The sequence below is a fragment of the Apium graveolens genome, chromosome 6 (assembly GCF_009905375.1).
Source record: "Apium graveolens cultivar Ventura chromosome 6, ASM990537v1, whole genome shotgun sequence".
NCBI lineage: Eukaryota > Viridiplantae > Streptophyta > Magnoliopsida > Apiales > Apiaceae > Apium > Apium graveolens.
In genome coordinates this window covers 24,852,152-24,875,440 of record NC_133652.1, presented here as the reverse complement: position 1 = coordinate 24,875,440, position 23,289 = coordinate 24,852,152, and the positions used below count along the sequence as shown (strand labels likewise).

General features: G+C 33.1%; 3 protein-coding genes across 3 annotated transcripts; all 3 read left to right on the top strand.

Moving 5' to 3' along the window:
• The first annotated feature begins 4,852 nt into the window (after window positions 1-4,852).
• On the top strand, window positions 4,853-13,419 carry LOC141668675 (puromycin-sensitive aminopeptidase). Its single transcript, XM_074475659.1, has 33 exons — window positions 4,853-5,115; window positions 5,422-5,502; window positions 5,635-5,679; window positions 5,769-5,906; window positions 6,049-6,124; window positions 6,279-6,355; window positions 6,636-6,749; window positions 6,868-6,942; window positions 7,023-7,130; window positions 7,210-7,422; window positions 7,530-7,591; window positions 7,679-7,706; window positions 7,835-7,921; window positions 8,004-8,029; window positions 8,263-8,326; window positions 8,414-8,494; window positions 8,720-8,767; window positions 8,910-8,928; window positions 9,086-9,090; window positions 9,201-9,212; window positions 9,331-9,387; window positions 9,477-9,586; window positions 9,670-9,750; window positions 9,873-10,056; window positions 10,720-10,868; window positions 10,952-11,090; window positions 11,248-11,394; window positions 11,479-11,560; window positions 11,654-11,829; window positions 12,018-12,128; window positions 12,254-12,370; window positions 12,453-12,524; window positions 13,033-13,419. Exons 1-33 carry the CDS (start codon window positions 5,035-5,037, stop codon window positions 13,111-13,113), a joined length of 2,946 nt encoding a protein of 981 aa, XP_074331760.1. The 5' UTR covers window positions 4,853-5,034; the 3' UTR covers window positions 13,114-13,419.
• Window positions 13,420-15,839: 2,420 nt separating this feature from the next.
• Window positions 15,840-19,175, top strand: LOC141667491 (uncharacterized). The gene is made up of 2 exons (XM_074474012.1): window positions 15,840-16,198; window positions 17,535-19,175. Exons 1-2 carry the CDS (start codon window positions 16,091-16,093, stop codon window positions 18,795-18,797), a joined length of 1,371 nt encoding a protein of 456 aa, XP_074330113.1. The 5' UTR covers window positions 15,840-16,090; the 3' UTR covers window positions 18,798-19,175.
• Window positions 19,176-20,999: 1,824 nt separating this feature from the next.
• Window positions 21,000-22,668, top strand: LOC141668838 (BTB/POZ domain-containing protein At5g41330-like). Its single transcript, XM_074475863.1, has one exon. The coding sequence runs from the start codon at window positions 21,109-21,111 to the stop codon at window positions 22,519-22,521; it is 1,413 nt and encodes a 470-aa protein (XP_074331964.1). The 5' UTR covers window positions 21,000-21,108; the 3' UTR covers window positions 22,522-22,668.
• The last annotated feature ends 621 nt before the right edge of the window (window positions 22,669-23,289 follow it).

Sequence of the window (23,289 nt, the reverse complement as noted above, 5' to 3'; positions counted from 1 at the left end):
TAAAAATGATATAAGGATGAGTTGTCATACTTTAACAACATATTACGAGTAGGGTGTCTTAGTAATTTAAACAGCGGTATCATTTTCAATCAAATTTTTTATTTTTATATTGAAGAGTTTATTTAAAAAAAATATTTTTCTTAACAACCAATATACTAAAAAAGCTATTAGACTTGCTCTAAGTAGAGGTGTTCACAAATTGATTTAGTCTGAATTCTCTTTTTTTTTCGAACCGAACCACTAAGAACGATTTTTTAAAAATCAAAACCAAACCAAACCAGTTAAATTCCGAGACCAAACCATGCCATAAAATAATGGATTGGCTCGGTTTTGAACCACGGTTTGAACTTAACCATTTTCTTTTATTTTATTTTTGTTAAAATTACAAGGAAACATTTATTTAAGTAAATGTAATATAAAATTTATTATATATTAGTATTATATATTATATTTAAGTACTATGATATATATATTTATAAATATTTAGTTTACATATGAATTTCATATACTTTAATTCAATTAATAATAAGTATATGAATTACGGTATAACTCCGACATATTAACAATTAACTAAAGTTTTTATTTAAAAAGTTATTTAATATTTTTACTATAATATACACCAACATATAAACAAACCATAATTTATAATTTTAAATTGTTGGTATATAGTAAATTTTTTATATATTATTATATAACGGTCCGATTTGGTTTAAACGGTTTAAATTTATTGGAAACCATAACCAAGCCATTTAGGCGTGAACGGTCCGGTTAACCAAACTAATAAAAACGGTTTTAGCGGTTTCGATTTTTCTTGGTTCGGATTGCCGTCGTCCGATTCCGCATTCACGATTTGACGGATTTTTTGAACACCCCTCCCTAGCTCTAAGTTCCAATCCGGGCCTATAACTCAAAATAACGTGGTTGATTAAAATTTGATGAATTCCATTGTTGTTTTCTCAGAAAACATTTTATATGTTTGTTTGACATTAAATTTGAATTTTGAATTTTGAATTACTAATTCGCAGTATATCGCTGTTATAATAAAAAATAAAAAATAAAAATAATTTTTGTTTGAAAAAGGAAATAAAATGACTGAAATCTTCGGAAGTTTAACCAAGACTGCAATCAGTCTCACAAATTTTACCTTGAGTTGGTTATTCGTACCTGGAACACACAATCATGTACAAAAATATCGTTACCAAGACGAAATTTGGAAACATGTAAAAAATTGTGTCTCCTCCATAGCAGGCCTCCACAAATCATTGGTGAATAAGATAACGTCTCTCTATCTATCTATAGAGCAAAAAGGACACTTGTAGTTGACTTAAAATTGATGCTTCATTTTGGCTATGGCCTTCAACATCAGTCCAAAAACTATTTTTGAAACTACCCTATGCGCACATGTTCGCATGTGAATTTCACACTCACATTTTGTACGGCTCCGATTCATTCACATGCATTCATCCAATGGTCAGGATCTTATGGTGCCACATATAATTAATGTTCCTTCCTTCCAGTTTTAAATTGACAAAAAAAAAACCTAACTAATTCTCGAGGCTTTACGATTTTAATTTGTATTTGAATAAAAACATACACATTGCTTGTGCTTAGATCAATCTACAATGCTCCTTAAATTTACCCCCTCCTATATCAAGATAGGAGTTGATAAAAGGTACAGTTTCAAGTTTATGACAACTAATAGCAAATACTTTAATCCATGTTTGAGTATTCGTTAATAGTGTTCGCTAGCTGCATTAAGGACAAACTAGGTGTCTAAACTATTAAGTAATAACCCCCTTTGTTTAAAATAGTGTGGACCGACAACTATTGGATATGCAATTAAATCTTCCATTCAACATTTCAAACTATTTACAATACAAAAACCAATTCGTTCCGTCAATAATATGTTGAAAATGGGTGCAATCGGCCCGTAAGGGTTGAATCAGTTGATTAAAAATAATATAATTATCATCTTGATCACATGTTCGAATCTCACAGGAGAACAATTTATGATTATGAGTCCCGAGTCTTAACATTTCGCTTAAATGCGATTTAATTTGTTTAACGTGATTTACAGTCTATTGCAAGAGTCCGTATGAATTACCCAGTGTGAAGAGTAGCCGCTGCGAATTACCTGGGATAAAAAAAATGGGTGCAATCTTTTATTCTATAAATAATATGTCCATGTATGACAAGGATAGTAGAATCAAACAAATATATAGGTGTTTTCCCAAGCAGAATAAGAAAATAGAGATAGCTTCCTTAGAAAAATGAAGTATAAATTAAAAGAGTTTGTTCTGGAAAGTATTATTTGTTTCCGAAAAGTTAACTCGGGTTTGTTTCTCAAATTACATGCGCACTCTTGGGTACTACATTGTCATCATACATGTCCAGAAAGAAAAAAAAATAAAAGCAAAAAGTAAAAGGGTTTTATGAGGTTCGAGAAATTGGTTTCTGCTCCAAATAAATATAGAAATTAAATTAATGGAAACTAAGCAATTGTTAATGGCGCATTTGCAGAAACAGTGAGACTTAAGTCAAACAAAATTATACTAATAACTCTACAAGTATACTTTAGCCAGGTTTCTATTAATTAAAAAAAACATTAGTAAAAATAAAATGTTTAATGAACTGGAATCTACCTGGAAAGTGGTACAAAGACGTCACAACACTTGTACACATTAAAAAACCCCCCTTTATTCATTATGACCCCCATTATTTGCAAATCGCAAGCTGCCCTTTTTTCTCTACCCTTTTTGTTCATAAGCCGTGACCGTGACTTGTGTTTAAGTTGACTGGTTTGCATTGGTGAGTACATGGGATATACTAGGATTGAATTACGATATTTTTTCCAAAGTTTTATTGTGTGGGGTGTGGGCTTTATTTTAAAGTAGAAGATTAATTAGGAATACCTGTGACATTGAATTTCGGTTGTATGCATGTAGAGACTGTTCCCTCCCAATTGTTATCATTTCTGGGAGAGTGTCCGACACGCATTTTAAGATGAATAAAAAGTATAGTTCTATAATTTTTTTAAAAAAAATTCTTTTTCTGAATAAAAGTTTAAACATTCAATTTTTATTCAGAAGAATAAATTTTTAAAAAAATTATAAGAACTATATTTTTTATTCATCTTAAAATGCGTGCCGGACACTCTCCCAAAAACGATAACAATTGGGAGGGACGGAGAGAGTATGTTTCTTAGTACAATAGAAACAGAAAGGGAAAATTGCCCGCAATAATTGACTCAATTGGTTAAAATGAGAATAACTATTCTCTTGGTTAAATGTTCGAATTTCATGTGAGGAGAATTTATGATTATAAATTCTGAGTTAGAGTCTGTCGTTTAAATACGGTTTATCTTGGTTCATGTGATTTGCAAGTTATTATGTTAGTCCGTAGAATTTACCCGATGCGCTCTCAAAGTCTAGCGGCTACGGGTTATCTAAGATAGAAAAAAGAGATAAAGTCTTACAATCTAGTATAAGTGCTTAAATATTTCGGTTACAAAAATAATTGTTTACTCTCAATAATGAAAATTTCGTGGTTGTGATTAAATTTCATACGATAAATAAAATTAACACATCAATTTGTTTCTCTCATGATATGTCATAAAGAAAATTGCCATGTTATTTTTGCATTTCCAATATATCAAAAATAATGTTGCGAGTGAGCATGAATATAAATGTAACATATGATTAATCGTACTAAGAGAATCAGATTCGATAATAAGACAAGTAACTTGAAGAGTCTCAGCTAATTAAGAACCCGAATGTATGATTGCAGCTCCCGTGGTTACCATTTTATAAAGATATTATCAATTAAATTTTGTCATCCTGACTATAATAAAAGGAGAAATGATAGATGCATAGCATGAATCTTGATGTAACATATTATTAATCGCGTTGAGAGAATCAGGTTGGATAATTGGATGAGGAACTTGAAAACTCTCAGGTAATTAAAAACCCGAATATACGGATTACAGCTCTCGTAATTACCATTTTATAAAGGTATTATCAATTAAATTTTGTCATGTTTTGTTTGGATCAATCATGTGACAAATTTTCGATGCATCCATCATTTCTCATTTTATTATAGTCAGAATGATATATTTTAGTATTTCTTTGTTTAGGCCAATGATAGATTTTAGTTAAAAATTCGACTTATATTAGGAAATATTGTTTATATTATACGCGCACGCCCTAAAAAATGCTCAAATATTTTCTTAAATAGTCGAAGGGGGGAACTCTGAAATCTTCTTTTTTTGAAACAACAAACACTTGGGGGTTGCAAATGCAATCAATAAAAAGGTCATTTTTGTGATCTTTTTTCACTCACATTTTTCACGGTTTGTTTGATGGACCACACACTCTGGCCCACAAACTAAATATAGTCAGTTTGCTTTTATTTGGACTTTTGGGCCCAACTACATGGGCTTTTAAAATGAATTCTACTCACAGGCAACTGATGTGAAATTATATACTACTGGCACACAAATCAAAAATCACCAATAAAATGAACAGGATAATTTTTTTTTATTAATTTAATACTAAATAATATTAATTATTAATTAATATAAAACAAAATAATCTGTCACTCGCTGTGTATATATTGCTACAAGGGTTTTCATCTTAGGTTTCTGCAAGATAATATAAATCCATCATCTGTGTGTTTCCACGCCCCAGAGAACAAAGGTAAAAAATTATCATTCATAATTTTGTTTTTCAGTTAAATAATTTTTATTATTTGATTTTTCATGTCCATGATTTGAATTATCCTTATCTTTCTTGATAACCCTTATTAAAACACAACTGCTAGCTTTATATTTCATTTGTATCTGTTAAAGGGCTATCATTTATTTGTATAATTTAGGGGGTTTTAGTGTCTTTTATTGATTCTTTTGTGATTTGACCATCTGGGTAGCTTTGGTTTTGATAAAGATTTGACCTTTTTCTTGTGGGTGTATTTTTAGTTTTAGTATTGAGCTGATAAGAATTTATAATTAGCTTATGTAGGAGTTCTTTTAGTTGGATTATGGCTCGCTTGATTCTTCCATGTAAAGGTTCAATTGGTATTTCGAGGACTTGTCTCTTGGGTTTGATCTCCAGTGCTCCTGTGATTTTTCGAAACCATCTTTTCTTCATATGTATTTGTATAATTATTCTGCTGTTTTCGAAAAGAAAATTCAGTAAAAGTTGGTTTCTTGGAACTTTGTGTTGTGCCTTTTGGCCCAAATGTGGTCTTTCGTATTTAGTATACAGAAAGTTGGATAATGCATATAGTCTCTATCCTAAGAATAAGCCTTTATATTGTAAAATGTTCACGTTGTGATGTACTGTTTGGATGTGCAGATTTTTAGCTTAAAAGTTAAAAAACAGGTTTATATGAATGCAACTCACTTTTCTGTTTGTTGTTTTGCAGCTTCATTCCACTTGCTTTGGCAGCTCATCTAGGCATTTAGCAAAGAATACTTCAAAATATAGACATTATCTTACTTCGGAGGTTTGTGCAATTTATGTCATTTGTGCTAAACTAGATAATGTTGATAAGATTGGCATGTCCTATTTTTCTGAGTCTTCTGACATTTAAAGCCTGAAACTTAACTGTAAGTGTTTATGATATTTTTTATTTTAGGTATCAAATTGGAGAAGTTATAAATTCCCATATCATTCTTTTCCTGTAAGTTGTTTATTTTAAGCTATGATCAATTTGTGAGTTTGTGACAAATGATCACTACCTTAATCATTTTACAACACAACTTTGTCTAGGTTGATAGGAGAAGTAGTCGCGGATTGATTTGTTCTGTCGCAACCGAATCACCAAAGCAAGTCGAAGAATCCACTATGGATATGCCAAAGGAAATTTTTCTGAAAGACTACAAGTCACCTGATTATTATTTTGATACAGTAAGATATCTTATCACCTCATCTGGAATGTCTAGACTGCTTGAACAATTTTCTGAGCTTACAAATTGAAAATATGAAATTACTTGATGCATATGAATGCATTTTTATCACTTTATGTCATTTTCTGTTACTTCGTGCTCAGGTGGATCTTAAATTCATGCTGGGTGAGGAAAAGACAATTGTTTACTCCAACATAAGTGTTTATCCCAGAGTTGAAGGTATTAAACAACTGTTCTTCAGTATTTCAATTTTCACTTAAGAGTTTGCTACAACTAATAAGCATCAGACTGAATAGTACAACTTGTGCTGAAAATTTTACAGCATAGTCTACAGACTTTGAAATTCAGATCTTCCTGGTTTTCATCAATACAGGTTGTGTTTCTCCATTGGTCTTAAATGGTGATGATCTCAAGCTTCTCTCAGTGAAGATCAACGGAAAGGATCTGAAGGTGTGGAGTTCTTTGCTGTTTTTCAGCTCAATTTTCTTGTAGTGTAGTTACTACTAACTTGAAAAATAAATGTTTGACTTTGAGCTTTGGAATATCAGCCTTGTATTTCTGTTGCTTCTAATGTTTTCTATTCCTTTTTTAAATGGTTGAAAATTGTTCCTTCATTGGAATAGTCTTCTTATAGATGAGGAATAAAGAAATTGAGCTTCATCCATCCAATTCTCAAAACCTTCTATTGTATGTATGTACTTTTTAACTCTATAATATCTATGTCCTCCAGGAGGGTGATTTCCAGCTGGATTCACGGCACCTGATTCTCCAATCACCTCCGAGCAGTAAATTTATACTGGAAATTGTTACTGAGATATTCCCACAGAAGAACACGTCATTAGATGTTTGATATCTTATTCCCTCTTCCCAAGTTTTTGCATAAGATCTTTTTTATCATGAATGTAATTCTTTTACTATGTTCTTTGTCTTTTGACGTTATGAGATGTGATTACTTGCTACAGGGGCTTTACCAGTCATCTGGGAATTTCTGCACACAATGTGAAGCAGAGGGTTTCCGCAAAATTACATTCTATCAGGTTTTTTAGTTGGAATAGATGATTGCTCATATCTTAAATTAGTTTCTTCACTATCTAATGTGTTTCATTGTCTCTATCAGGATCGGCCTGATATTATGGCTAAATACACTTGTCGTATTGAAGCTGATAAGCTACTGTATCCAGTTTTGCTGTCTAACGGGAATCTTATTGAACAAGGAGACTTAGAGGTGAACTTTACTTATTATTTATCCGAAGATGCTTGGCTTGTTATGTTAGCTCTACCTTTTAACTTTGGTTACAATACAGGGAGGCAAACATTATGCTCTTTGGGAGGATCCTTTCAAGAAGCCATGCTATCTTTTCGCTTTAGTTGCTGGGCAGTTGGAGAGTAGAGATGATACCTTTACAACTCGTTCAGGTCGTAAAGTCTCACTTAGAATATGGACCCCTGCACAGGATGTGTCTAAGACTGAGCATGCAATGTATTCTCTTAAGGCGGCTATGAAGTGGGATGAAGATGTTAGTTTTTTTTTATATTTCTTTCCGTATTTATTTTCAATTAATGTCAAGTTTACTGCAAACTAGGCAGTACCCTTATCTTGCTATGTGCTTTTTACACGCTACAGGTTTTTGGCCTTGAGTATGATCTTGATCTCTTCAATGTAGTTGCTGTTCCAGATTTTAACATGTAAGTTGCTTATAATTTTGCTGCTGACTTGATTCTTGGATGGTTTATATATATTTTTTTGACATTTTTTTTTGTCATGGTTCTCAGGGGTGCAATGGAAAACAAAAGTTTGAATGTACAAGATCTCGCTCCCTCCCTCCCTCCCTCCCTCCCTCCCTCTCTTTATCTCACTTTATATATTGTATTTGGAAAATCCCCCGCCCCATTTTTCATCCAGAAGTTATTTTGATTCTTTGTACACAGATATTTAACTCCAGACTTGTTTTGGCATCTCCTGAAACTGCATCAGATGCAGATTATGCCGCAATTTTGGGTGTTATTGGACATGAGGTTTGTCATTAATTTAATGACAGCAATTGATGTTTCCTTTATCTGTCGAAATTTTTACATTTCATTTTTTTTTATTTTACAGTACTTTCACAACTGGACTGGCAACAGGTTAACTTCAACTGCAATATTCTCTCTTCCAACTTGAAACTTTTTTATATTACCTTAGAAGCCCTTATTAACTTCCTTTGACAGTTCTTTTTCGCTGGAATACAGTATCAATATAATTTATTGGGATGGAAAAATTTAATTTGCATCATATTTAAAATCCTAAGTCGTGTTTGCCCTATTTGAACCTTTCAATTACCAAAAAAAGGAACTTACTTTGGCATTTGACTATCCAGAGTGACATGCCGTGATTGGTTCCAACTGAGTCTAAAGGAAGGTCTCACTGTTTTCCGTGACCAGGTAGACATATTTTCATATGCCTCAATGCAGTCAACTTTGACATTTTACAGTGGCTCTGATTTTGAAAATCCGTAATCTGATTGGCAGGAGTTTTCATCTGATATGGGAAGTCGTGCAGTGAAGCGGATTGCTGATGTCTCAAAGCTTCGGACTTATCAATTTCCACAGGTATATGTTTTTAAAGTCACTATACTGATATTTTAGATCTTGTTTTGTCAAATTAGCTACTTGTCTGTGGCACTTCTACCAAGATTGCTAAGTATCATTCTGCAGTCTAGGTGATGTGGTACTTGAGAGCCTATATAGTTTTAAAATTGTTTAATATTTTAAGTTTGTCGGAGTCAGATATCTACATTTATCCGGTCTTAATAGAAATATATCTTGAACTCGTAGGATGCTGGTCCCATGGCTCATCCTGTGCGACCTCATTCGTACATCAAGGTATGAAGTTCATTTCTTATCTTCATCATCTCTACCCCCAATCCCGTCCTCCCTCCTCCTCTATATTCTAGTGTATTCATATTCTTTAAAGTTTCTAATTTTGGGGAAATATTTATGGTGTGTTTTTTTTAAATTCCAACAGATGGATAACTTCTACACGGGCAAGTTTTCTGTTTGATTAAAATTATGGTTTATTTCCCACTGATCATATTGTATTTTTTATGTTGACTATGCTACCGTTCTCTGGTTTTGACTTGGATGTACATTGATTTTGCAAATTAACCTGGTCTCTTATTCGGAACTGGACTGAACCTGCAGTGACGGTATGTTAAAATCTTTCATCACTATCTTTGTTAGTCCTGATTTACCAGGGTAATGAAAATTGCTTGACTGCTGATACTAATGTTGCTGCTGCTTGCCTTCTTGTTTGCAGGTGTATGAAAAGGTCTCTCTCGCTCTCCCTCCCTCCCCCCCTATGTCTCTCCCCGTTTCCCTCTCTCCCTCACCCTCCCTCTCTCAACCATGTACCACTCTTGATACATTACCTGGTTATATTTTGTTAGGGCGCTGAAGTTGTTAGGATGTACAAAACATTATTGGGCACTCAAGGATTCAGAAAAGTAAGAACGTGGAACCAATTTTAGTATAATATAGATTTAAGGCTATCTAAATCAAAGATATACGTACTTTCTTGACATCATATTTTTAGGGCATGGATCTTTACTTTGAAAGGCATGATGGCCAAGCTGTGACTTGTGAAGATTTCTTTGCTGCCATGAGAGATGCTAATAATGCAGATTTTTCTAATTTCTTGATGTGGTATGCCATCAATCTGGCTTGATATTTTGGCGAATTCTATCAGTATGTTGTGATCCTCATGCTTTTGTTAAATAAATAAATAGGTATTCCCAAGCTGGGACACCTATTGTGAAGGTTTCTTCTAATTACAATGCTGAATCTAGAACTTTCTCATTGAAGTTCAGGTATTAATTCCCATCTATTGGTACTCACTAATCAAGATATAAATACCAAGTATTTTTCTTATAGAACACCCCCCCCCTCTTTATGTTGTGATTGTTACACATTCTTCTGCTATATGTTTTAGTCAAGAAGTACCCCCAACCCCAGGGCAACCGGAGAAAGATCCCATGTTCATTCCTGTGGCTGTTGGTCTGTTGGACTCCAGCGGTCGTGACATGCCTCTCTCTTCTGTATATCATGATGGAAAGTTAGAGTCTGTGGAAACTAATGGCCAACCAGTCCACACAACAATTCTTAGAGTTACAAAGGTTAGTTTCAACCTTTAACATAAATATTTTTTAGTCAGTATTATTTTAAGGTCGACCTATGTTAAAAATGCAGTTACACTTTGTCAAAAACTATCTTAGATGACTGTTCACCCGTCATTGTTCCCTGCTCCTATAATCATGCACTTGCAATTTTGTGGGAATGGGGTTTACTCAAGAAAACTATGAGGCTAATGCCCGGATTTTTCCGTTCCTATTAGACCTAAAGTTCTATGAGTCTAAAAATTCTTAGTAGATTGCCACAATATTATGTGGGCTGCACTGCACGGTCTAGTTTTGAGTTGTTCTGTGTGCTCTGAATATTAAAAAAACCAAGAATTTCTATAAAGTATGTTTTGCACTAGCGTCAGAATAATATAACAAAGTTAAATGTGCTGTTGCTTACGAAGCTTCATTACATCTTAATCGTTGCATAGATATTTTGGATAGTAGTTAGTCAGTTTGGGAACTTATTGAAGCTCCCTTGGGTGGCACCCTGTTTTGTGCTATAGATGAAATGTTTTATCTGACCATACATTCCTGACATTCTTTTGGTCTCTAATCTGTTTACTTATTTTTGCCCTTTTGTCTTTGCTTACGAATTTTGTTTTCTTCTTTTACTTCTTAGTCTTCCTGAGTAATTGTACTTGTATCTTCAACTTGCAGAAAGAAGAAGAATTTGTATTCTCTGATATTACTCAAAAACCCATTCCATCTCTACTACGGGGTTACAGTGCTCCTATTCGTCTTGACTCTGATCTCACTGACAGTGATCTGTTCTTCCTTCTTGCTCACGATTCAGATGAATTCAACCGGTAAGCACTTTCTATAATCACTTCAACTTAAAAGTCTCAAAATCAGACTTTAGCATAATGTAGTTTATTATGTTCCAATTTAGTTGGGAGGCTGGTCAGATCCTATCAAGAAATCTTATGCTCAGCCTAGTGGAGAGTTTCCAGCAAAATAGACCATTGGTTCTTGATCCAAAGTTTGTAAATGGTCTTAGAAGTATCCTTTGCGATTCAAGCTTGGATAAGGTACGATAATTTTCTTTTTTACTTTGAATATTGTCCAAGGTGCTATATTATTTTTAATTTAAAGCCACTGCCTTCCTTTTTGATCTGTCTTCTGTTTCCCAATTCCAGATATCAAAAGAATATGCTCTAATAACTTCACTTTTGTTTAAAAATATAGGAATTTATTGCAAAAGCTATGACTCTTCCGGGTGAAGGAGAAATAATGGATTTGATGAAAATTGCGGACCCTGATGCTGTTCATTCTGTTCGATCTTTCATAAGAAAGCAGCTTGCTTCTGAACTGAAAGAAGAGCTACTCAATACGGTAAAGTACCTCATATTTCCTGTTTGGAGTGCTGTTTATTTTTTTTCTTTTTATGTTCTTTTATTTAATTATAATATGTTACAGGTCAAAAACAACAGAAGTTCGGAGAAGTACGAATTTGACCATCTAAATATGTCAAGACGAGCTCTTAAAAATACGGCACTTGGTATGTCTACTTTCAAATCTTCCCTGTGCTTGCTGGATGTAGCAAGTTATAGTTGTCTAATTGTTTTTGCTAATTTTTCCTTTATTGTAACAGCATATCTTGTGTCGCTTGAAGATCAAGAATTTACAGAGCTTGCTTTGCATGAATATAAAACTGCTACAAATATGACTGATCAATTTGCTGCTCTGGCTGCTATAGCTCAGAATGCTGGTAAAACTCGGGATGAAATTCTTTCCGACTTCTACAACAAATGGCAACATGACTACCTGGTTGGTCTCTCCAGGCTTCCTCTTCATTGATACCCTCTTTTGCTTTTATACCTTGCATAGTTAATTGTTTGTGTGGAAGTAATATTAAATTTTTTAGAGCGTTAAACTGATCATTTGGGTGCTTGAGAACAATCTTTAAAACCGTGGAGGCTTCAAGAATTTTTGACATTAGATTTTCCTCCCTTCAGGTTGTTAATAAGTGGTTTTCTCTTCAAGCCATGTCCAATATTCCAGGAAATGTTAAGAATGTTCAGAGCCTCTTGAACCATCCAGCATTTGATCTGCGCAATCCAAACAAGGTAAATGACATGCGCACACACAATAAAACAGACATTAGGGGCTTGTAGTATAGATTTAAGTGAAGACAAGTGCACATTAACACGCTTGATTTACATTTTGTGCCATGATTGTTTCCCCGCTACAGGTATATTCACTGATCGGAGGATTTTGTGGCTCGCCTGTCAATTTCCATGCAAAAGATGGGTCAGGCTATAGATTCTTGGGAGAGCTGGTGGTGCAACTCGACAAACTGAACCCTCAGGTCCTTTGATAATGGATTGCCTAATGTGGTTATGATCAAGCTTTTGATACCTGTTACTTGAAATTTTCTTTACAATTTGCAGGTGGCCTCTCGGATGGTGTCAGCCTTCTCTAGATGGAAGAGATACGATGAAACAAGACAAGGCCATGCGAAGGTAATACTGTAGAATTTAGCTGCACTTCGTATTTTTAGGGATCATTTAACCACTTGTTAGAGTGAGTCCAATGCTAAAGCTAAAATGGCTATAGCCATTGTTATAATTTGAGACCAAAAAGGAGTTTTTCCTTTTTGGTCTTAAACTACAACTAGTGCTGCAATTCATAGTTCTAAAACTGAACTAATTACATTTAAATGATATATGACCAAATGCATAAAATGTTATTATGTCCATGGCTCCATGCTCCAATGCATAGTTCTTGTTGGTTGGATGACGCGGCAAGGATGACTATAGCTAATCTTTAGTCCTAAATATAGGACCAACTATCCATTAAGGCATTTATAGGACTAAGTATAGCTATGCACTGGAGTGGTGATTTTGTTAACTTAGTTCTGTATTTTAGCTAATAAACAACCACATGAAATTACTCGGTAGATTATATTCATTTTTTGTCTTCGAGAGGCTGGACTAGTGATAGAATTTACATTGTTTTTAATGTTTACAGGCACAACTGGAGATGATCATGTCTGCTAATGGACTTTCAGAGAATGTGTACGAAATTGCTTCAAAGAGCTTAGCTCCTTGAATGTCTCATGCCTGATAATTTCTCACCCTGAGCTGGATGGATTTATTGCTTTATCTGGAATTCCTGATATCATACATAGATTTCAAAGCCACACTCTTGTGAGCTGGACTTGTTGCTTTATATGGAATTCTTGATATCATATATGGATTATGGATACTCACTTTTTAAATATCTTGCAGTTTACAATAAAATAGATTTTGTGACCTAGGCAGATACAAATACAATGTTAAAACCGCTTTATAAATACTGAACTTTGTTGATGTGATGTTGGATGTCTTCATGATTAGTGTTTGTACTTCAGTGTTACGATTTTGTTTTAGAAATTTTTTGGCATTGTTTGGAGCTGTTGATATTTCGTTTTAAAACACTTTTGGCATTGTCTGAAGCTGCTTTTAAAGTTACTTGAGTTAAAAGATTTTATGGTGTTGAACTACAGTCACAAAAGTAATCATAACGATCAATTTACCAAGTAGGTTAAAACTTTACAGTGCTCATCTTTTCAAACGTTATCACATCCTTTACAGTGAATAGTTGTTAAGCAACTACAACTGTAAACTCAACATTATGAAGAAAAATAAGAACATTGCCCGCAAAGCTGTTTAAACAGTTATCGGCACTGTTTATATTGATCTGGTGGTAACTAATAATATCGAAACTACATGTCTGTTATTTTGCTTCTTACTAAATCTTATTGAGACATTTCTTAATCTTTTTGCATGGATGCTTTGGGCTTTGTTAATAGATCGGAGGTCCGTTCCGACCTGAGTCTTAATAGGTAAATATGGATTGTATAAAAATAAAACGATCCCATAATAATTTGATCCATTAAGAAGTAGATATAGATTTTCACTCATTCAATTCGATAAATACCCGATCCAAACTACTAAAATTATACACCCTTCGTTCCGGTAGGTTTTTAACGTTTAAAATAGAGATTTCGGCATGCATTTTAAGACTTTTGTCTAGTATATAGTTTTATAATTTATTTTTAAATTTTTGTATTTAATAACAATTTATACATTTAATTTTAATTAAGACAATTTTTTTTAAATAATTTATGTAACCATACTAAATAAGAGTTTTAAAATGCGTGTCGAGCACTGTATTTTAAATGTTAAGAATTTACTGGGACATGGGCAGTATATTTATAAATTATATATATATGAATAAAATTTAACTATAATAAATCAATATAATTTACTTTTATATGTATCAATATTCTTATTTTTAAAGTTATTTTATTGTAGTTTCATACAAACTATTATTTCATCATATTATAATTTCTTGTACCCACCACATGTCATCATCTTCTAGTGAATTATGTGTGTTGAAAATTATTTTCATACATAGCATTTTATTTGCAATTCACAAAATTTCTCTATTTTAATTTATGAAATTGACATATAAAATTAATTTTCATATTTTTCTCAAATTAAATTACATTATTTTATTCTTATTATTTATTTCATAATTATTTTTAACTCAAAATATTTTACATATTTTTTCAAAAAAATTAATTTTAGCAACATCTATGGGTATTATATAGATTTTTGTACTTGGGTTTATTTTATTATTGAATAATGTTAAATTAATATTATTTATTTATAAATGAACCTAGAGGTCTGGGCCGATAATCTGAAATCCTAATGGATTTGGATATGGATTATGTTATTAAAAATCCGAAAACAATCCAATCTGAATTTGATTCAATAAATTTAATTGAATATGGATATAAATTTAGTTAAATTCGATCCAAATCCGACCCGCTGGCTTTGTGATCTCACTTGTTTTGGCTCTCATACCATTTGTTTTATTCCGACAGGTCTTAACGAAGTAAGTATTTCTTAATTACTCTGCTTGTCAAGGTCATTTGGCTCTCATGTTTTGTTGTTGGAACTCGGCGTGAACCAAACGGTTTGTGAGCTACTCGACTCGATAATAATGAGCTGAGCTCAAACTATTCAAATGATTTATTAAGTCGTGTTCGAAATTTATATAACTGTTCCTAAGGCTCGCGAGCCTAATTGAGCTTGTATTGTTATTATTTTTTATTTATCTAATACCATGTATTACATGTTATTTTATATATTATTATATAATATTTAATTAATTTATATATTTTATATATTTAATTGAGTTGAGTTGAAGTCAAATCAAATGTATTGTATTCTAGCTTTCGAAATACTTAATAAAATGAAATCAAGATTTCAAACTGAATTCGAATACGTCGATTTTGATCAATCCGAACTTGGAGCATGAAATTTGTAGCTAACTCAACTTTGCCGAAAAAATATTTAAAAAATTCCTCGTATTGGTTTAACAAGAAATATGTAAGAAAGTAAAAAGAAGGGGTTATGGAAGAAATAATTGGCGCGGCGGGGTCCGTTTAATACCAAACTAAAAGGAGGAAGTGCCGACGAAAGGGCATCGTGAAAATTCATGTTTGGATGCCCAAGCACACGTGCACACTTTGTTGACAATCATCATCCCCCCCTACACATCTTCTTTTTTTTATAACTACACAACTAGTTGTTGAGTTAGTTCTACTCTGATCCCTAGTTTTTGACAAAACTACCCTTCATATTGCGGGTCTAATTTCTATTTCACTGTTTGTCACAAGGATAATACAGTAATTTAAATTAAAAGAAATTAGCAGAAGCACTATTGTATGTAAAATTAAAAAAATGACTAAAAAGCAAGTCATTGCCGTGTTTGACCTCAGAACCCTATACTTACATCATAAACATTCATAGTTGATATATATCATCATCTACATAAGCATCACAAAATCAGTTTATCATACTTTCTTGCTCTTCAATCCATTTGGGTTTTATTTAAATTTGCTTGGGATTTCATGAACAAAATATTTCCATATTTTCTTGAAAAAAGTTTCAAGCTTTTGTTGGGTTGTGATTTGATCGGATAATAAATAATAATAATATATTGGTTTGATTTTTATATACAAGTGATCTGAAAAATGAATGGAGAAATGAGGGGTTTGAATAATACGTTGGAGACTATAAACGCAGCTGCTAATGCGATCACATCAGCTGGCAATCGTTTGCCTCCATCTTCTTCTGTTCAGGTAAACATATTTATGTTTTTGTGTTATTTGTTGAGTCTGATTTATTTTTTGTTGTTAGATTTTATGTTTTTGACTTATGATGTTGGAAATTATGTTAGTGCTGCTGTTTTATTTAATGTGATGACTTTAATTTGTGATAAATATGATTGTATTGATGCGTGATAATAATTAACAGAAGATTAAATAAATTTCTAGATATTTAAATCTGATTATAAGTTAGTAGTCTGAGATTTTGATTGTAATCAAGTGTTTATGTAATTCAGATGTTGGGATTTTGTGTTTGTGAAACAAGATTTATAAATGTTACTGTTATAACCAAGTACATGATTTTAACCTTTTTCTTTGACCAACTTTATGAAGGGTTGGGTATGGTGATTCTGAAAGAGAAAATTTATTTTAGTAGATGAATGAAAAGAGCTTTTAAATCAACTTTATTTACTTTTAACTTTTCTTATTACCTGTTGACTTGGTCATGAATCATGATTATTGTGGTGAGAATTGAGATGCAGTTGATTTCGATTAATAGGAATCATATCTAAACATATACTAGCAGCAACAAGAACTTATAAATTGGTAACAAGGAATCTTGACGAGTTAGCTCATAGCTGGGTATTGTAAATTTGTAATCATATATTTTTACTGGCATAGCCTCATCAACTTAAATAAATGTTGGCTGGATTGAAGAAATGAAAGTGATATGTTCTTGAGGTCTTGAAGGACTTAATGAATTAGCCATCTTTAAATCAAAATCCACCCCGACATTTAGTATCAAATTGTAACTACATCTCTTTGCTATCAGGAATCAGTATTGCGTCTTTCTCAGTGTCACAGACGGTGAATTAAAGAACAGTAAATTCACAATATATGATATCACTGTAACAGACCATGGACTTGGAGTAATTGATTTGTTCAACTACTTGAATATTTGTGATTATAGTCTATTTTTGTCAATATAAGACTATACTTCTAGATGTAAGAAATAAAGGAATGATTTTTAATGGGGTTTTCTCCTTTGGGGGAATATATTGTCAAAGTCCATGAAGTCTTAAACATCGAAGAAAATCCTAAAAAACTATTTGTTAATTTCAAGATTTATAATTATGTTTAGTAATACCATTGTGCATGTATCTAAATACTATTTTCTACTTTCAAGATATATGATTTTCTGTTATGAAAAGACTTTCTTCTATCGCGTGATATACTATCTGAAAGCTTTAGTAGTTAATAATTATTTGAAATCATTGGGGATATGCTTAGACGAACTTATTCTGGACTGCTGTATTTACGAGAATAGAAATTGGTTATTACTGAGTTAATAACTTATGTTCAAAAACAGAAAACAAGATGGGGAGGCTGCTGGAGCATATATTCGTGTTTTGGATCTGGTAGACAAAGGAAACGGATCGGACCTGCTGTTTTTGTCCCTGAAACAACAGTAGTAGCAGAAGCTCCTACAGCTCAAAACTTAAACCATGTACCTTCCATCATACTTCCCTTCTTTGCACCTCCATCATCTCCAGCGTCTTACCTTCAATCAGAACCTCCTTCAGCCACTCTCTCACCGACTGGATCAGTTACCCTATCTGCCAACATGTACTCACCTGCTGGGCCAGCCAACATATTTGCCATCGGTCCTTATGCCCATGAAACCCAATTGGTGACTCCCCCGGGATTCTCGAGTTCAACATTCACTACTGAACCGGGTACTCCTTTTACTCCACCCCCAGAATCCCTTCAGTTTACTACACCTTCCTCGCCTGAGGTCCCATTTGCACGGTTTTTTGAACCCAACCACCAAAATGGGGAATCTGATAAAAAATTTCCGTTCTCCCACTATGACTTTCAATCTTACCAGCTTTACCCTGGAAGTCCAGTTGGCCAACTGATCTCTCCCAGCTCAGGCATCTCCCAATCGGGCACCTCATCTCCTTTTCCTGATCCGGATGCTGTTCCTGATCGTCTCCAATCCCTTGAATTTCAGACTGGCAATCCTCCGAAGCTCTGGAACCTTGAAAATCTGCCTCCCCGTCAATGGAAATCACAACAAGGATCTGGTTCTTTGACCCCAGATGCTGTGCACCACAAATCTCGTGATGCTTTTGTGCTGGATCGTCAAAAATCAGATATTTCTCCCCTCACAACTGCATTTAATGGGTGGCGACATGATGAATATGTTGTAAATCATAGAGTTTCATTTGAAATAACTGCAGAAGAAGTTGTTAGATGTGTGGAAAAGAAGTCAGCTTCATCGTCGAAGGCTGTGTCAGTATTCCCCAAGTATGTAGAATGTCTTCGTGAAGGAGAAGAGAATTCTTTAGAACTGGCTGATGATCAAGAGTGTTATACCAGTGGACAATTTGAAGTGACTCATAAGAGAACTTCTGTAGACGCTGAGGATGAACAGAGGCGTCATAAGCATCGGTCAATTACTCTCGGTTCTTCTAAGGAATTCAACTTTGATAGTGCTGACGGAGGACATTCTGATAAGCCTACTTCTATTGGCTCTGACTGGTGGGCCAATGAAAAAGTTATTGGGAAGGAGGTTGTTCCAAGTAAGAACTGGTCTTTCTTCCCAGTTATGCAGCCAGGTGTCAGTTAACTGGTCTATGAGCTACTGGATTTCAGTGCAGTTTGTGCTAAATTGTGGCTGAACATGTACAATCCGAAGGAAACTATCAATGACTGACAGAAATAGTAATAAGTAGTAGTGAATTCTGCAGCTCTTAGAGGGACGACTGCAGGACTGAGCAATGCAGATAGGTTGCTATTCTCAGGAAGTTACAGATCATATAACAATAGCAACAGGTGGACATTTGTTTAGATTTTGTTAGCATAATCCTGTTTTTTTTTAAAATCCCAGACTAAATGCAGTAACATAAAAACTAACACAAATAAACATCTTTACTGGTCTTCCCAGTATGTAATATAGAAATGTATAATTTATATAAATCATTTTGCAGTCTGCTTATTCATTCTACATCTTATACTACCATAGGTCCTGATGTTTCTCAAGCTGGTCTCTGATAGATCAAGTAACTATGATGAGCTTGTCTGGAGTTTTGGCAAGAATAAGCAACTTCTTAAACATGGTTTGTTGAAGGCAGTGCAACCTATTTTTAACTAAGTTGTTTGTAATTTTTGAACATTTAATCTAACAGCAGAGATAAACAACAGACATTTAGCAATTACTTACAAATCACTGTTAATCTAATTTTGTACTTAAAATTTGAGGGGATCATATTGGACTAACTGACCAACTGCAAATAATAAGTATTTTAAAGTTAAGCTGGAAAGTACTTTAGTTGGGAACAATAGTGGAAGTTAGTTAGGCACTGAATAAAAAGACAGGCTTTCAGTTGGCTGTTGAGGTTTGTTTTGTTATACATGACTCCTTGTGAGGAACAAAAATAAATCTTGCAAACGTCAAGAGACAGCTGCAAAATCAGTCAGATATTGATTGACTGGCTTTCAAATCGATTTCAATTCAGAACAAGACCATGCTCGTGTTTTTTCTTTTCCTCCTTTTTCACGTTTTTATGGCAAGAGTACAGACTACTGAATGGCAGTATGGCACCAGCACACTCAAATTATGAGATTGATCCACACTAGGAAGTTAAATAAGTCCCTTAAATTTCAACATTATGTGCGAATTTCTTTTATTATATATTAGTATTTAATTGCATGGTCCTGAATTCGATTCTTACTCACTCCAAAAATATACGAAAATATATACTCAAAAATGTACGAGAACATATAGTTATTGAACAAAATTCAAAAAGTTTGACAATTTTTTTTTATTTATGAAAATGACATATGAACAAAAAAAATGCTAAAAATATAAAATGATACATATCATACTTTAAATCCGAGTATAATAGATCATTGACATTAATATCAACTAATAAAAATATTTTATACTCAATTTTGTAGCCATGACATTAAATATCTAACAATATTTTTAAATCAAGTGTTCTTTTAGGGGCCGTGTGGTTCACAAATCAGTATGGGTTTAGAATCAGGAATCAAGTTAGATGATGAATGATTCCTGATATTATATGTTTGGTTCAGTGCTGCAATGAATCTATTTTATTTTAAATATAATCGATATTTTAATTTTAATTCTAATATTATGTGAAAGTATACATTGTACATTGAAATTAAATTTTTACACAATTTACAAATGAAAATTTACTAAAAAAGTATATGATTAGTAAAATATAATTTAAATAATTAAATAATAATTAAATATTTTTTAATAAATTAAATCTTACAAACTGGTATTAGATAAATATTATTATTATTTTATTTAAAATTAAATAATAGATCAAATTTAAAATATGTGTACATAAATGATATATAATTGTAGAAATAAAGATTGAATAATAAAAATAAATATGATATCTCATACCACTTTTTCATACACACATCTGCACTAAAGTATCAAATTTGATTTCAAGTGGGTTTCATATATGAATTTCGGCAAATACAAATCATTAATCAAACATGAGATATGGGTATGGATGGAACAAAATTCATACATGATACCCAAATTTTCTGAACCAAACGAATTCAAGTGTTCTAAAATACTACTATTATATATATCGAATTATGGAGCTTTTGAACAACAATAAAAACACTATCTCAAACGGTAATCTAGCAAAGCATCTTCCAGTCCATTTCTTACTAAACAACACCAAATATTCTGTTTTCTTGCCTGGTCCAAGTTGTCCAACTCAATAAAACAGCCGGCACATTATATTTATAAATATATATATATATTTTAATCTATATATTTTTTTAAACTAAAAATCAACCCCCAACTGTTCTTTTCCATACCCTTCCCATAAACCCTTTGAAAACTCTTCTTCTTGAAAAAAGTTTTGATTTTTAAGCTTCTTGAGCTGAAAAAAATGGTACCCATTATAGCTTCAAGACTTTCTGCAAATGGGTTGCAGTCAAAACAAGCAGACTCATCTACCTCCAACATTTTCACCATTGATGTTGGTGGTCAGCTTTTCCAAACAACCAAACAGACCTTAACTCAGTCTGGCCCTGATTCAATTTTATCTAAGGTTTGTAATACAACTGATGTATCTATTCCTTTTATTGATAGAGACCCTGAATTGTTCTCAATTCTTCTTTCTCTTCTTAGAACTGGTAATCTTCCTTCTAAAGCTAAGGCCTTTGACCTTCAAGATCTTGTTTTTGAAGCTAAGTTTTATGGTATTGAACAACTTCTTGTTAATTCTCAATCTAACCCTTCTCAATTTGAGCCTTTTAATCTTGAAAAGTCTTTAATTTTGAACTTAAGTGGTAGAGATTCACCTTCTGCAATTTGTGCTACACCTTATGGTTCTGTTCATGTTGCTCATGGTAGCAAAATTACATCTTTTGATTGGTCATTACAAAGAAAATCTACTATTTTGACTCAATTCACTGCTGTGGATTCTTTGTTGTCATTAAGCCCTTTTGTTGTAGCTGCTGGAGCTACCGATTTTTCGGGGTTACAGATTCTTGATCTTGATAAGGGTTTTGTTAAGCAGACTTTGTATTGGGAAAATGTGACTAGGTCTAGTTCAACAGTTCAATCAATTGGGTCATCTCCTGATTTTTTGTTTACTAGTTTTGAATCGGGACGAAGAAACTCTAGTGCAATCATGGTTTATGAACTTCAGGGTGATTTTCGCCCTGTTGTCGAGATTGGTCATTGTGAAATATTTGGTGCTGATCTTCATTCTGCCATTCCAGCTACTAAATTAAGTTGGGTACCTAGTTATAATTTATTAATGGCTTCTGGTTCACATAGTGGACCTCATGGAGTGTTGGGTAATATTAAGTTTTGGGACATTAGGTCGGGTAATGTAGTTTGGGAGTTAAAGGAAAAAGTTGATTGTTTTGCGGATGTCACTGTGATGGATAATCTTTCTGCAATATTCAAGGTTGGTGTGAATTCAGGAGAAGTTTTCTTCTCTGATATGAGGAACATTGGTGCTGAAAAATCTTGGGAATGTTTAGGTGATGGTCAAAAGACGATTAACGGGAAAAAGGAAGGTTTAGGTTGTAAGATTAAGAGCCATGGCAATCAAGTGTTTTGTAGCAAAGGAGGAGATTTAGAAATGTGGTCTGAGGTTATGGTAGGGTCTCTGCGGAAAAATGGTACTGACGCGGAGGAAAGGATGTTTAGGAAGAATTTGATGGGCAGAGCAAAGGATATGGGAGGAAGTAGGATCACCAATTTGGATTTTGGTGGAAACAAGATGTTTGTGACAAGGAAGGATCAGCAATTTGTGGAGGTTTGGCAAAGCTCAGTAAGAGGTTATTAAATTTTGCAGTAGAATGGTGTGTGATTATTTTTTAAGCAAGATTGTGTTAGGATGTAAATATTATCTCTATATTGAATTTTTTTGAGCCGTGGCTGTGTAGTTTCATGTCTAAAATGTGATGAGAATAAGATGAGTTTGCTGCCAGGATATCATACTGTGCCCTGAATTTATTTTGAATTTTGAAGTAAATTTCCAATCTTGTTAAAGTTAAATATTTTGTTAACATGAAAACAGTATATAGATCAATTTAATATTTTAAACCCGATCTTCCTTGTTTATTTGAATTCTTAGAAGGGTCTCTTCCTGTTTTTTAAACTTAATTGGAAAAAAAAAGTGAAATAGCTTTTGCTGAAATGCTCACAATTTTAACAGGTCCTGGTAAAGGAAAAAAGGATGATTATATTGCAAAAAGCATGATTATATTGTAACTTAAATAATTTAGGAGAAAAGGATGATTATATTGAAATTTGAACTATTTAATCTTTAATAGATGAATGAGGTAGTGAAATTACTTTTTCAAAACTTCCAAGAATAGTGGAAATGGGTTTGAGCAGATAGATAGACCAAAAAGATTGAAATGTCCTGGCAGAACTGGAAGTACCTTTTAAAAAGTAAAAAAGAACTAAAATTCTGTTGACACTTAGCACAAGAATATCATTTACTTAAAAAAAAAAAAAATTAGCAAAGAAATACTAAAATTAAATTTTAATACAGTGCATATTAAATAGATATATTTAGATTTTGATATCCTCTCCTACCCCTATTTTC